Raw genomic sequence first — 15,281 nt, forward strand, 5'->3', positions numbered from 1 at the left:
CCTAAACCCTAAACCCTAAACCCTAAACCCTAAACCCTAAACCCTAAACCCTAAACCCTAAACCCTAAACCCTAAACCCTAAACCCTAAACCCTAAACCCTAAACCCTAAACCCTAAACCCTAAACCCTAAACCCTAAACCCTAAACCCTAAACCCTAAACCCTAAACCCTAAACCCTAAACCCTAAACCCTAAACCCTAAACCCTAAACCCTAAACCCTAAACCCTAAACCCTAAACCCTAAACCCTAAACCCTAAACCCTAAACCCTAAACCCTAAACCCTAAACCCTAAACCCTAAACCCTAAACCCTAAACCCTAAACCCTAAACCCTAAACCCTAAACCCTAAACCCTAAACCCTAAACCCTAAACCCTAAACCCTAAACCCTAAACCCTAAACCCTAAACCCTAAACCCTAAACCCTAAACCCTAAACCCTAAACCCTAAACCCTAAACCCTAAACCCTAAACCCTAAACCCTAAACCCTAAACCCTAAACCCTAAACCCTAAACCCTAAACCCTAAACCCTAAACCCTAAACCCTAAACCCTAAACCCTAAACCCTAAACCCTAAACCCTAAACCCTAAACCCTAAACCCTAAACCCTAAACCCTAAACCCTAAACCCTAAACCCTAAACCCTAAACCCTAAACCCTAAACCCTAAACCCTAAACCCTAAACCCTAAACCCTAAACCCTAAACCCTAAACCCTAAACCCTAAACCCTAAACCCTAAACCCTAAACCCTAAACCCTAAACCCTAAACCCTAAACCCTAAACCCTAAACCCTAAACCCTAAACCCTAAACCCTAAACCCTAAACCCTAAACCCTAAACCCTAAACCCTAAACCCTAAACCCTAAACCCTAAACCCTAAACCCTAAACCCTAAACCCTAAACCCTAAACCCTAAACCCTAAACCCTAAACCCTAAACCCTAAACCCTAAACCCTAAACCCTAAACCCTAAACCCTAAACCCTAAACCCTAAACCCTAAACCCTAAACCCTAAACCCTAAACCCTAAACCCTAAACCCTAAACCCTAAACCCTAAACCCTAAACCCTAAACCCTAAACCCTAAACCCTAAACCCTAAACCCTAAACCCTAAACCCTAAACCCTAAACCCTAAACCCTAAACCCTAAACCCTAAACCCTAAACCCTAAACCCTAAACCCTAAACCCTAAACCCTAAACCCTAAACCCTAAACCCTAAACCCTAAACCCTAAACCCTAAACCCTAAACCCTAAACCCTAAACCCTAAACCCTAAACCCTAAACCCTAAACCCTAAACCCTAAACCCTAAACCCTAAACCCTAAACCCTAAACCCTAAACCCTAAACCCTAAACCCTAAACCCTAAACCCTAAACCCTAAACCCTAAACCCTAAACCCTAAACCCTAAACCCTAAACCCTAAACCCTAAACCCTAAACCCTAAACCCTAAACCCTAAACCCTAAACCCTAAACCCTAAACCCTAAACCCTAAACCCTAAACCCTAAACCCTAAACCCTAAACCCTAAACCCTAAACCCTAAACCCTAAACCCTAAACCCTAAACCCTAAACCCTAAACCCTAAACCCTAAACCCTAAACCCTAAACCCTAAACCCTAAACCCTAAACCCTAAACCCTAAACCCTAAACCCTAAACCCTAAACCCTAAACCCTAAACCCTAAACCCTAAACCCTAAACCCTAAACCCTAAACCCTAAACCCTAAACCCTAAACCCTAAACCCTAAACCCTAAACCCTAAACCCTAAACCCTAAACCCTAAACCCTAAACCCTAAACCCTAAACCCTAAACCCTAAACCCTAAACCCTAAACCCTAAACCCTAAACCCTAAACCCTAAACCCTAAACCCTAAACCCTAAACCCTAAACCCTAAACCCTAAACCCTAAACCCTAAACCCTAAACCCTAAACCCTAAACCCTAAACCCTAAACCCTAAACCCTAAACCCTAAACCCTAAACCCTAAACCCTAAACCCTAAACCCTAAACCCTAAACCCTAAACCCTAAACCCTAAACCCTAAACCCTAAACCCTAAACCCTAAACCCTAAACCCTAAACCCTAAACCCTAAACCCTAAACCCTAAACCCTAAACCCTAAACCCTAAACCCTAAACCCTAAACCCTAAACCCTAAACCCTAAACCCTAAACCCTAAACCCTAAACCCTAAACCCTAAACCCTAAACCCTAAACCCTAAACCCTAAACCCTAAACCCTAAACCCTAAACCCTAAACCCTAAACCCTAAACCCTAAACCCTAAACCCTAAACCCTAAACCCTAAACCCTAAACCCTAAACCCTAAACCCTAAACCCTAAACCCTAAACCCTAAACCCTAAACCCTAAACCCTAAACCCTAAACCCTAAACCCTAAACCCTAAACCCTAAACCCTAAACCCTAAACCCTAAACCCTAAACCCTAAACCCTAAACCCTAAACCCTAAACCCTAAACCCTAAACCCTAAACCCTAAACCCTAAACCCTAAACCCTAAACCCTAAACCCTAAACCCTAAACCCTAAACCCTAAACCCTAAACCCTAAACCCTAAACCCTAAACCCTAAACCCTAAACCCTAAACCCTAAACCCTAAACCCTAAACCCTAAACCCTAAACCCTAAACCCTAAACCCTAAACCCTAAACCCTAAACCCTAAACCCTAAACCCTAAACCCTAAACCCTAAACCCTAAACCCTAAACCCTAAACCCTAAACCCTAAACCCTAAACCCTAAACCCTAAACCCTAAACCCTAAACCCTAAACCCTAAACCCTAAACCCTAAACCCTAAACCCTAAACCCTAAACCCTAAACCCTAAACCCTAAACCCTAAACCCTAAACCCTAAACCCTAAACCCTAAACCCTAAACCCTAAACCCTAAACCCTAAACCCTAAACCCTAAACCCTAAACCCTAAACCCTAAACCCTAAACCCTAAACCCTAAACCCTAAACCCTAAACCCTAAACCCTAAACCCTAAACCCTAAACCCTAAACCCTAAACCCTAAACCCTAAACCCTAAACCCTAAACCCTAAACCCTAAACCCTAAACCCTAAACCCTAAACCCTAAACCCTAAACCCTAAACCCTAAACCCTAAACCCTAAACCCTAAACCCTAAACCCTAAACCCTAAACCCTAAACCCTAAACCCTAAACCCTAAACCCTAAACCCTAAACCCTAAACCCTAAACCCTAAACCCTAAACCCTAAACCCTAAACCCTAAACCCTAAACCCTAAACCCTAAACCCTAAACCCTAAACCCTAAACCCTAAACCCTAAACCCTAAACCCTAAACCCTAAACCCTAAACCCTAAACCCTAAACCCTAAACCCTAAACCCTAAACCCTAAACCCTAAACCCTAAACCCTAAACCCTAAACCCTAAACCCTAAACCCTAAACCCTAAACCCTAAACCCTAAACCCTAAACCCTAAACCCTAAACCCTAAACCCTAAACCCTAAACCCTAAACCCTAAACCCTAAACCCTAAACCCTAAACCCTAAACCCTAAACCCTAAACCCTAAACCCTAAACCCTAAACCCTAAACCCTAAACCCTAAACCCTAAACCCTAAACCCTAAACCCTAAACCCTAAACCCTAAACCCTAAACCCTAAACCCTAAACCCTAAACCCTAAACCCTAAACCCTAAACCCTAAACCCTAAACCCTAAACCCTAAACCCTAAACCCTAAACCCTAAACCCTAAACCCTAAACCCTAAACCCTAAACCCTAAACCCTAAACCCTAAACCCTAAACCCTAAACCCTAAACCCTAAACCCTAAACCCTAAACCCTAAACCCTAAACCCTAAACCCTAAACCCTAAACCCTAAACCCTAAACCCTAAACCCTAAACCCTAAACCCTAAACCCTAAACCCTAAACCCTAAACCCTAAACCCTAAACCCTAAACCCTAAACCCTAAACCCTAAACCCTAAACCCTAAACCCTAAACCCTAAACCCTAAACCCTAAACCCTAAACCCTAAACCCTAAACCCTAAACCCTAAACCCTAAACCCTAAACCCTAAACCCTAAACCCTAAACCCTAAACCCTAAACCCTAAACCCTAAACCCTAAACCCTAAACCCTAAACCCTAAACCCTAAACCCTAAACCCTAAACCCTAAACCCTAAACCCTAAACCCTAAACCCTAAACCCTAAACCCTAAACCCTAAACCCTAAACCCTAAACCCTAAACCCTAAACCCTAAACCCTAAACCCTAAACCCTAAACCCTAAACCCTAAACCCTAAACCCTAAACCCTAAACCCTAAACCCTAAACCCTAAACCCTAAACCCTAAACCCTAAACCCTAAACCCTAAACCCTAAACCCTAAACCCTAAACCCTAAACCCTAAACCCTAAACCCTAAACCCTAAACCCTAAACCCTAAACCCTAAACCCTAAACCCTAAACCCTAAACCCTAAACCCTAAACCCTAAACCCTAAACCCTAAACCCTAAACCCTAAACCCTAAACCCTAAACCCTAAACCCTAAACCCTAAACCCTAAACCCTAAACCCTAAACCCTAAACCCTAAACCCTAAACCCTAAACCCTAAACCCTAAACCCTAAACCCTAAACCCTAAACCCTAAACCCTAAACCCTAAACCCTAAACCCTAAACCCTAAACCCTAAACCCTAAACCCTAAACCCTAAACCCTAAACCCTAAACCCTAAACCCTAAACCCTAAACCCTAAACCCTAAACCCTAAACCCTAAACCCTAAACCCTAAACCCTAAACCCTAAACCCTAAACCCTAAACCCTAAACCCTAAACCCTAAACCCTAAACCCTAAACCCTAAACCCTAAACCCTAAACCCTAAACCCTAAACCCTAAACCCTAAACCCTAAACCCTAAACCCTAAACCCTAAACCCTAAACCCTAAACCCTAAACCCTAAACCCTAAACCCTAAACCCTAAACCCTAAACCCTAAACCCTAAACCCTAAACCCTAAACCCTAAACCCTAAACCCTAAACCCTAAACCCTAAACCCTAAACCCTAAACCCTAAACCCTAAACCCTAAACCCTAAACCCTAAACCCTAAACCCTAAACCCTAAACCCTAAACCCTAAACCCTAAACCCTAAACCCTAAACCCTAAACCCTAAACCCTAAACCCTAAACCCTAAACCCTAAACCCTAAACCCTAAACCCTAAACCCTAAACCCTAAACCCTAAACCCTAAACCCTAAACCCTAAACCCTAAACCCTAAACCCTAAACCCTAAACCCTAAACCCTAAACCCTAAACCCTAAACCCTAAACCCTAAACCCTAAACCCTAAACCCTAAACCCTAAACCCTAAACCCTAAACCCTAAACCCTAAACCCTAAACCCTAAACCCTAAACCCTAAACCCTAAACCCTAAACCCTAAACCCTAAACCCTAAACCCTAAACCCTAAACCCTAAACCCTAAACCCTAAACCCTAAACCCTAAACCCTAAACCCTAAACCCTAAACCCTAAACCCTAAACCCTAAACCCTAAACCCTAAACCCTAAACCCTAAACCCTAAACCCTAAACCCTAAACCCTAAACCCTAAACCCTAAACCCTAAACCCTAAACCCTAAACCCTAAACCCTAAACCCTAAACCCTAAACCCTAAACCCTAAACCCTAAACCCTAAACCCTAAACCCTAAACCCTAAACCCTAAACCCTAAACCCTAAACCCTAAACCCTAAACCCTAAACCCTAAACCCTAAACCCTAAACCCTAAACCCTAAACCCTAAACCCTAAACCCTAAACCCTAAACCCTAAACCCTAAACCCTAAACCCTAAACCCTAAACCCTAAACCCTAAACCCTAAACCCTAAACCCTAAACCCTAAACCCTAAACCCTAAACCCTAAACCCTAAACCCTAAACCCTAAACCCTAAACCCTAAACCCTAAACCCTAAACCCTAAACCCTAAACCCTAAACCCTAAACCCTAAACCCTAAACCCTAAACCCTAAACCCTAAACCCTAAACCCTAAACCCTAAACCCTAAACCCTAAACCCTAAACCCTAAACCCTAAACCCTAAACCCTAAACCCTAAACCCTAAACCCTAAACCCTAAACCCTAAACCCTAAACCCTAAACCCTAAACCCTAAACCCTAAACCCTAAACCCTAAACCCTAAACCCTAAACCCTAAACCCTAAACCCTAAACCCTAAACCCTAAACCCTAAACCCTAAACCCTAAACCCTAAACCCTAAACCCTAAACCCTAAACCCTAAACCCTAAACCCTAAACCCTAAACCCTAAACCCTAAACCCTAAACCCTAAACCCTAAACCCTAAACCCTAAACCCTAAACCCTAAACCCTAAACCCTAAACCCTAAACCCTAAACCCTAAACCCTAAACCCTAAACCCTAAACCCTAAACCCTAAACCCTAAACCCTAAACCCTAAACCCTAAACCCTAAACCCTAAACCCTAAACCCTAAACCCTAAACCCTAAACCCTAAACCCTAAACCCTAAACCCTAAACCCTAAACCCTAAACCCTAAACCCTAAACCCTAAACCCTAAACCCTAAACCCTAAACCCTAAACCCTAAACCCTAAACCCTAAACCCTAAACCCTAAACCCTAAACCCTAAACCCTAAACCCTAAACCCTAAACCCTAAACCCTAAACCCTAAACCCTAAACCCTAAACCCTAAACCCTAAACCCTAAACCCTAAACCCTAAACCCTAAACCCTAAACCCTAAACCCTAAACCCTAAACCCTAAACCCTAAACCCTAAACCCTAAACCCTAAACCCTAAACCCTAAACCCTAAACCCTAAACCCTAAACCCTAAACCCTAAACCCTAAACCCTAAACCCTAAACCCTAAACCCTAAACCCTAAACCCTAAACCCTAAACCCTAAACCCTAAACCCTAAACCCTAAACCCTAAACCCTAAACCCTAAACCCTAAACCCTAAACCCTAAACCCTAAACCCTAAACCCTAAACCCTAAACCCTAAACCCTAAACCCTAAACCCTAAACCCTAAACCCTAAACCCTAAACCCTAAACCCTAAACCCTAAACCCTAAACCCTAAACCCTAAACCCTAAACCCTAAACCCTAAACCCTAAACCCTAAACCCTAAACCCTAAACCCTAAACCCTAAACCCTAAACCCTAAACCCTAAACCCTAAAAACCCTAAACCCTAAACCCTAAACCCTAAACCCTAAACCCTAAACCCTAAACCCTAAACCCTAAACCCTAAACCCTGAACCCTAAACCCTAAACCTTAAAACCCTAAAACCCTGAAACCCTAAACCCTAAACCCTAAAACCCAATTACCATGAATGTTTGAATTGTTCTGTAATTAACATTAGTAATGAATTGTTCTATACATGCTTTAATCTATTCAATATGTTTATTAAATATTTTTTAAAATATTTTAGCATCTCTACAAAAATGTCGAGTTTGGGAAATATGGCGTCTCATCATAATCCGCAAATCAAACTGTATTGTTACGATTTGATTTGGCCCCGTTTCAATACTAATATGGTTTGGTTTGGTTTGGTTTGAAAAATTGACCAAACCGTATTTTGTGGTGCCGCACTAAACCAAACCGTGTTCACCCCTGTTTGTCGTACTCCCTCCGTGTTTTAGGGCCTGTTTACATTTACTTAATTTCAGTTCAATTCAATTCAGTTCAGTTTAGTTCAGCTCAACTCCAATCAGTTCAATTCAGCTCCTAATTTCTCTCTCTCATAAAATATCTAGTTCGGTTTAGTTCAGCTCTAATCAATTCAGTTAAGTTAATTTGAACAAACTCTTAATAAGTGTTATACTTCCTTTTTTAGCAAAGAATTAAATTTAAATATTATAATACTATATATCTCTTTTCTCTCATAGTCCCCAGACTCCCCACTCAAACCCACTACTACTTTTTTATTATATAGTTTCCTCTTATATTCATTACTTTTCAATAAACTACTAAACTCATTGTCTTTCTTTAATAATTTTGTAATATTTCAGCTACTCCATTTACCTCTTATATTTAAATCAATTAAATGGACTAAAATTATGTGTCGGTTAAAATGGAACATTTGTTAAAACACGGAGGGATTACAAAACAAAGTTAGGGGCAAATTGGTTTTATTAAAAAAAAAAAAAAAAAAAAAAAAAAAAAAAAAGTTAGGGGCAAATTCAATCAACGTGGATCACATTATCTTAGATACGGAATTCGGAACTCTCAATTTTTCTCTGACCATGTTTTCTTTCATCAATCATCATAGTTCTACAAACTGCTTATCTATACTGGTCCGAAAAAATTTTTACGAAGTCATTAAAAATTCTTTGATTTAATTTTAATTTTATATAAACCCTATTTGACATTTGATACATATGAAAAAACGCATCTTCAAATCCCAGCTCTCAAGTTTTCTTCACCGGTAAGCAAATTTCTAACTTCGCAAATTTCTAACTTCTTTTTTCAAAATATTTTTTTGGGGTCGAAGGATCATTTTTTTTTTTGGTATAATTGTTGATATTTCCCTATTTTTTGGATTATACAGTAATTAGAAGATGAATTCAATCGGTTCAAGAAATGGGTTTTTCCCAGATGAAGTAATTCTTCAGATTTTATCAAGACTGCCAATAAAATCTGTCTTTAGATTCAGGGCAGTTTGTAAATACTGGTACCAATTGCTCTCAGAAAGGTACTTTGTTCATCTGTATAATGAAATGTCAGTTAGGAGTTCTATGATTTTGGTTGAAATTACTGAGATTTCAGAGTCTAAATCAAGCTTAATTTGTGTTGATTATTCAAAGGGTGTATCTGAATTTCCATTAAATTTTCTGAAAGATAGGGTTAAAGTTAGAGCCTCATGTAATGGGTTGTTATGCTGCTCAAGTATACCTGATAAGGGTGTGTTTTATTTGTGTAATCCTGTGACTAGGGAGTATAAATTGCTCCCCAAATGTAGGGATAGGCCTGTCACTAGGTTTTATCCTGACGGCGAGGCTACTTTGGTTGGTATCGCTTGTGATTTGTATGATACTAGGAAGTTCAGTGTTGTGTTGGCCGGGTATCATCGCCCATTTGGTTATAGCCCGACTAAGACGTTTATATGTATGGTGTATAACTCGGAGATAAACCAATGGAGGAAGTTTGTAACATTACAGGAGGAACATTTTACTCAAATGAACAGAAATCAGGTTGTTTTTGTGAATGGGATGCTACATTGGTTGACAGTGAGTTATTCGTGTATTATTGTGTTAGATTTGGAGACTGATGTTTGGAGAAAGATTTATTTGCCAGATGAAATGAGTTACGGAAAAGGAAATAGGATGTATTTATTAGAATCATATGGTTGCTTGTCTGTGGTTCAGATTTCTGATGCTTCAATGGATGTATGGGTGATGGAGGACTATGAGAAACAAATATGGAGAAGGGTTGATAGGGTGAGTCTTAGATGTATCAGAGGATTGGCGCCGGGAGTTTTCCCTATAAGTCAGACAGGTGATTGTGTTTTCCTGGCTACACACAAGCAGGTGTTGGTCTACAATAGGAGCACTGCCGTTTGGAAAGAAATGTATTCAGTGAAAAGCAACTCAACGCTTCCTTTGTGGTTCTCTGCATATGCATTTCGGAGTACAATATATTCGTTTCACTAAGTTGGCAAGATCAGGTGAATATCTGTACATATTATCTCAAACTCATGTATTATTATGCCATATAGATGAATTTGGAAGTAGTCCCCTTGGTGTTTGTAATTGAACCTGTGAATATAAAATAAACAGGATAGTTGCAATAGTAAATTGTTAGCTTGTAAATTTGGTTTTATTCTCATAATGTTACATACTTTACATTGTCATTGTCTTGGGATCTTTTTCATCGAGGTGTTTTGCGAAATTCTTCTATGGGTTGTTTAATTGTCAGTCTCCTATTTGGACTTTTGGAGTCAACATAACCACAATGTCAGATTAGTTTTGTTTGGCTGGTTGTCAACGGCATTCTCACTGAATTCCCAAGAAAAACTTACCTTTTATTTCCATTTGGTAGGTGACATAAAAGTTCTGAGTAGATTAAGTCTCCAGTTTAGATAGGGTGATAGCCTTCTGTGTTAGTCCTTCTGCTGTGCTGATTTCTATGTATTTTGGCAACCGAAAAGAAAAGGATAAAAGCTTAGTGGATTTCCAATTTTCTCAATTCTCATACATATGCTATTATAGCATCATCCTTGGGTCCAGGTTAAAAGTCTCTGTAAGATGTGAATTTCCCCTTGACTTTACTCAAAATGGTACAAGTTCAGTATATTTTTTTTTTTGGTAGAAAGAGAACATTAAAGCTTAAAACATAGAAGAGTTTTTACAAAAGAGTCAGGGAGGATCAGCCCTCTCCCCCATTCTACCAGCAGTATTTATAGCTTGAATTTCTAGTTTCTCTTTTAGGATTACAAACCAGAGGAGGGAATTTAAAGGTAGCCAAATTATACAAAAGATCATTTCTCCGCCTTGCTTCCTTTCCAAAAGATCTGCAGCCATGTTCCCTCCTCTTGCTTCAAAGCACAGGGTTGTACCTGACTGATGGTCCAGGAGCTCCCTGCAATTTGTCAAGATGCTGGTTAGTCTATTGTTGTCATGTAGCTCCCTGTTTCTGATTAGCTCCAAGGTCTGTTTGCAATCTGTTGCTATGATGCAGTTGGTCCAGTTGTTGGTCTGGATCATTGTTAGAGGCATTTTGATTGAGAATAACTCTCCTTCCAAAGCTGAGCATCCATAGATTTCCATTCCTACCCCTGCCACTGCTATCCCTGCAGATACAAGCACATCCTATATTCTGTTTCCCTTTTAAAAAGGACATAAGATAGTTTTTGTTGTTTATAAGTTAAGTATGGTTGCTCTGAAATGAACATAATATTTCCTGTACTTCTCAAAGAAGTCCTTGTTTGCTGCTGTTGAGAATTTGAAGGCTTTAATGATATGCTTCTGCTAAGCGAGTTAGCGTATTATGTAATAAGCTAAACAGCATCTTTGACGATCCCAGTTATTGTTTTTGGTTGATATTTTAGTTTTCAAATCACCTGAAAATCTGTCAAATTTCATGGATATTTAGTTATCTATGACCGAATGTAGACTTTTGTTTGGTTCCAATCTTGCCCAATAGTGTAGTAATGTCTCCTTTTCTATTATCGAAATATTGAATTGTTGTCAAACGATAGTTTTTAAAGCAAGAATAAAATCACTATAATAATTGGCGTTAAACTGTAGGGTCAAGGAAATATTGAGAATATATCTATCAGGGAACAGGGGTGTGCACAGGCTCCTCACAGTCCTCAGTAACAGGAAGATTACCATCTGTTTGCGTGAACTACAAAAGCGAATCAGTTAATATCAGTTCCAGCAGGTATACACTGAATTGTACTGGAGTTTCATGGGAATAAGTAAAACAGAATTTACAACCACAAAACCAGAAAGATCTGGATGTTCTGGTGCTACGCTCAAGAGAATAGGCTCTTGGGCACAAAATTGTTTTGTGAGAATAATGCCAGACAGACCAAATTACTGGAAGAAATTGACACCCATAAAAAATGACTGATGCTGAATTTGCAGCCTGCTCTATAGTCTCTCTCTCTGAAGTAACATATCGGTTAAAAAACCAGTGTCCTGCATTATCAAAGTTGACAAGCATATGTTAGCATCTTTATTCTACAAACTTTCATTTCATTTAATATAAACAATTGTTCAAAACCTCCGTGCCAATTCAATTGTGCCAATTTTGTGGTGGCGAGAGTATAACAGGCTCAAGTATAGAAATGGCAGTAGTATTAGTTAAGAGTTTAATAAGGTTAATAGGTCATATACAATTATTAAATATACACATTTCTGATTGCTGGAAATTTGGAATTAGGAAATGAATGTGTTGTTAATAGAAAATCTGTGAACCAATTGCTAAATTAACATAAAACAGAGAATTCATCTTCTAGTATAACTGTAAGAAATCATACCTTAACTAGTAGTACATAACAATCGTGTAACAAAATATACGAATTTCTTATTGCTATTTGTTTTATTTTACGCCTCCTATAGACATGACATATCAATCGATAAACATGAAACACCCTAAGTTCATCTATTTGCTGGAAGATCTTCTCCTGTTAAAAAAGAGTGAATCAGAGCAAGTGCTTCACTAGGCTTATTCAGAGGTACCAAATGACCTGCCCCTCGAACAGTCACCAAAGTTAAACCTTCGTACTCCACTAATCTTCCTCCTACCTGCATTTACAATTATAGTTGACATACCAGCAGCGTTAGTTCTTATACTGTTGCAGCCTTGCAGACATCGTTACTATTACTCCCTCTATCATCCAATACGAGAGTCCTTTTTTTTTTTTGTACTTGTATAGTTGTATATAGATTGAGTGTACCTTAATTTGTAGAGAGGCGAGAAAAGATTAATTTACCTGATGTTGATGGTACCAGGAACGCCAAGGTGTCTTGATTGGCAACCCAAGTGACTCAACCCAGTACCTAGTTCCAATCACCGGGACTCTTCCATCGACATCTCCGCTGTTCCAAGTAACACTTTATTTAGTATGAAGTAACTTTCAATGTCTGGTTCAATTTATTAATAAGCCTCGTTTTTTAGCACAAAATACAACCCTCCAAATTCACCAGTCATGCCTATATTAAGAATACGAAACTTCTAATTCCTGTGATCTACAAGGTGGTGGATGATGAAGCAAAAAAAAAATCAAAAATAACTTTATGCCATCAATCAGAGATATACCTGTAAACCCAGATCTTAAGACCACCTTGCATCAGTTTCTTGTAGATTGATAGGACAGATTGAACTGTAGCGTTGTATGTATTCAGAATGTTGTCGCTGAAAAAGGAAAATCGAGGGGGTAAATTGGGTAATTATCAACTCAAATAGTATATGCCGAGCATCTTATCTTATAGAAAAGACTGGAAGTAGCTAACTTTTTCGGTATCACTGTAAATTTTCAATTCTTGAATTTACATTTCAACTGTATAAACAATTCTTGAATTTACATTTCAACTGTATAAACAAGTCGTAACTATGAAGATTGACTATAGAAATCTGGAAAATGGCTTTAATTCTGCAATCTAGTTTATGTTTTTCCTAAATAATCAATACTCACAGCTCACGGCAACAACAGCATTAGTTAGCTTACTTGCAAACATTCCACTTGACACTAGTATTTGAAGTCCCTCTGTTAGCATTTGCACGAAGCGATGTTTGTACATCTGCCCTGTTGAAGTACGTTTCTGCGTAGTTTGAATAGCAAGGGTCATACCCCCCTGAATATATTCTTGGCCTCCTCAATCCATAATTTTCCTCCTGTAAAAAATGTACCCACAAACTATTCATGTAGCAATGAATAAAGGCTTTGTATCTTCACCTTAGAAAAAAAGTTTGGGAGAAATAAGTTCAAAGGGGTAAAAAGCTTCAAAATATGCACAGGGAAAGATGGTTCTTGTACCATGATAAGGGTGATGGCTTACCTTATTAGTATAATAAGCTTGTGATGAAGTGCTGTTTGAAAGACAAATTGGAGCATATATGTTGTAAAAGTCGATTTCTTTGTATTTTCCATAAACCAAATTCATGGCAGTCACGCATTCCTTCGGCCAATATAAGGTCTTGAAATCACACACTTCTTTAGTCTTATTATACATATCATCACTTATTACAGTGTGACTCCAAGCATATTCTAACAGACCCTTTGAGTCATAAAAATCATCAGTTTCAGGGTTCCCTACCTGCATAGGAAATTAATTTAAAGCAATATTAAATTTCTGTGGATCGACGTTTTTAAGAATATCAATTTACAATTGTACATGGCAGTATGGCAGTGTACATACTAGGAAACCTTTGAGATTAATCTTCAGGTTCATAGTCTGATCCTTGTTCCTGTCAAAAATAAGCTCTGCCAGTTGAGGAACATAGTGACCTATGAAAGGGGAAATATATTAGATGAGAGAAACTGGTAAAGTTTGGAATTTGGAGTTGCTACTAATTGTCCGTATAATGAAGCAATAACTTAAAAGACATTATCTGAATTACCTGCATAACTTTCTCCGGCTAGGAAGAAGTCTTGGTTCTTGAACTGTGGGTATCTCCCAAACCAATTTACTAAGAAACTGTATGCATCCTCAGCTTTACACAAAACAATAAAGGTAAGTTATCTGAAGCAATGACAACTTGATAAGTAAATAAAAAGTTGTAGCGAAGATGAGTAATATCAATCCATGTAAAACTTACCTACAAATTCATCATCCAATTTGGTGAGGTCAGAGGATGTGTTGGTATAAGAGAACCCTACTCCAACAGGGGACTCCACGAAGAGCAAATTTGCTTCTACAGATAGCATGATACAGAAGGAAAGTAAAAAAAAAATCCAGTCTTAGGTGAAACCATCTCACACTAATTCAGCAAACATATTAAAATGAGTTGGCCTGAAAATTAACCAGGCACCCCTAAAGTCAACCTGCTAATCTCACTATAAGCTATTGTGATACAGCCCATACTCGAGATTTTGCTAAGTACTAAGAGAAATACTTCATATATGGTAGTGAACATGAGCTGATAATTACCTGTTATCCATGAAAAGTTATTGAAGAGCAAACCAACACCAGTTTCATCAACTTTAAGAGGACCTAATTCCACAACAGCGCCATATCCTACTGATGAGCAACCAGGTCCTACATAATGGAAAATAACTTTTAAGCACTGAAGTGAAAAAGAAAATAGTGTACAAACAACTACTGAACGCGTTAATATACATACCTCCATTGAGCCAGAGTATGAGAGGTTTATCGGAAGGCTGTGAAAGAGCTTCAAAGAACCAGTAAAATAGGGCCCTGCCATTATTTTGGTTGACAGTGATGTAACCTGAGTACTGTGATATTGGTGGGTTTGATGGTTGACCTGGTAAATTTAGTATCTTGCTGTCATCTTCTTCTGACACAGCGAATGTTTCAGATGCTTTAATGAATGTAATATAGAATACAATAAAGATGAGAAGAGAAAGAATTTTAGTTATGCTGCTCATCATAGGATCAAGATAACGTGAAAAGCTACTTCTGGAGCCTACTTTCAGATATCAGTCTGTGAATATATATAGAGCTGATGTAACACTTTTTTGCACACCAATCAATAACTATTCACAGAGGATGATCGTTGGCGCACCTCATCCATTCTATTATGGAGATCACAGGTCCACCTTGCTAAAAGTAAAGGTCAAAAGTATGGCAAGTTTTCAAGCATCTTCAACTTTTTATCAATTTCGACGAGCATTATGCTCTAAATTGAACTT

The 15,281-nt window shown here is 38.9% G+C and overlaps 2 protein-coding genes across 5 annotated transcripts; one reads left to right on the forward strand and one right to left on the reverse strand.

Annotated features, from left to right (window-relative positions):
- Positions 1–8,136: 8,136 nt before the first annotated feature.
- Positions 8,137–9,818, forward strand: LOC145629919 (F-box protein At5g49610-like). 2 transcript variants are annotated; one of them, XM_081682159.1, is made up of 3 exons: positions 8,137–8,387; positions 8,511–8,654; positions 8,895–9,818. In XM_081682159.1, the coding sequence occupies exons 2-3, from the start codon at positions 8,521–8,523 to the stop codon at positions 9,610–9,612; spliced, it is 852 nt and encodes a 283-aa protein (XP_081538285.1). In that variant the 5' UTR covers positions 8,137–8,387; positions 8,511–8,520; the 3' UTR covers positions 9,613–9,818. The 2 variants fall into 2 exon arrangements, with proteins under 2 accessions (XP_081538285.1, XP_081538284.1); XM_081682158.1 differs by having other exon boundaries at positions 8,511–9,818.
- A 485-nt stretch (positions 9,819–10,303) lies between these two features.
- Positions 10,304–15,072, reverse strand: LOC145631375 (serine carboxypeptidase-like 33). Of its 3 annotated transcripts, XR_014112385.1 has the most exons (11): positions 14,753–15,067; positions 14,560–14,667; positions 14,228–14,323; positions 14,030–14,122; positions 13,828–13,916; positions 13,468–13,725; positions 13,137–13,303; positions 12,728–12,823; positions 12,402–12,507; positions 11,946–12,213; positions 10,304–11,604 (listed from the first exon to the last, which is right to left on the reverse strand). XR_014112385.1 is itself a non-coding variant. In XM_081683445.1 (10 exons), the coding sequence occupies exons 1-10, from the start codon at positions 15,018–15,020 to the stop codon at positions 11,557–11,559; spliced, it is 1,329 nt and encodes a 442-aa protein (XP_081539571.1). In that variant the 5' UTR covers positions 15,021–15,072; the 3' UTR covers positions 10,304–11,556. The 3 variants fall into 3 exon arrangements, 2 of the variants coding, with proteins under 2 accessions (XP_081539571.1, XP_081539570.1); XM_081683445.1 differs by lacking the exon at positions 11,946–12,213 and having other exon boundaries at positions 14,753–15,072; XM_081683444.1 differs by lacking the exon at positions 10,304–11,604 and having other exon boundaries at positions 11,845–12,213.
- Between the last annotated feature and the right edge of the window lie 209 nt (positions 15,073–15,281).

This window comes from Chenopodium album, chromosome 5 (assembly GCF_948465745.1).
Source record: "Chenopodium album chromosome 5, dcCheAlbu1.1, whole genome shotgun sequence".
NCBI classification, from domain to species: domain Eukaryota; kingdom Viridiplantae; phylum Streptophyta; class Magnoliopsida; order Caryophyllales; family Amaranthaceae; genus Chenopodium; species Chenopodium album.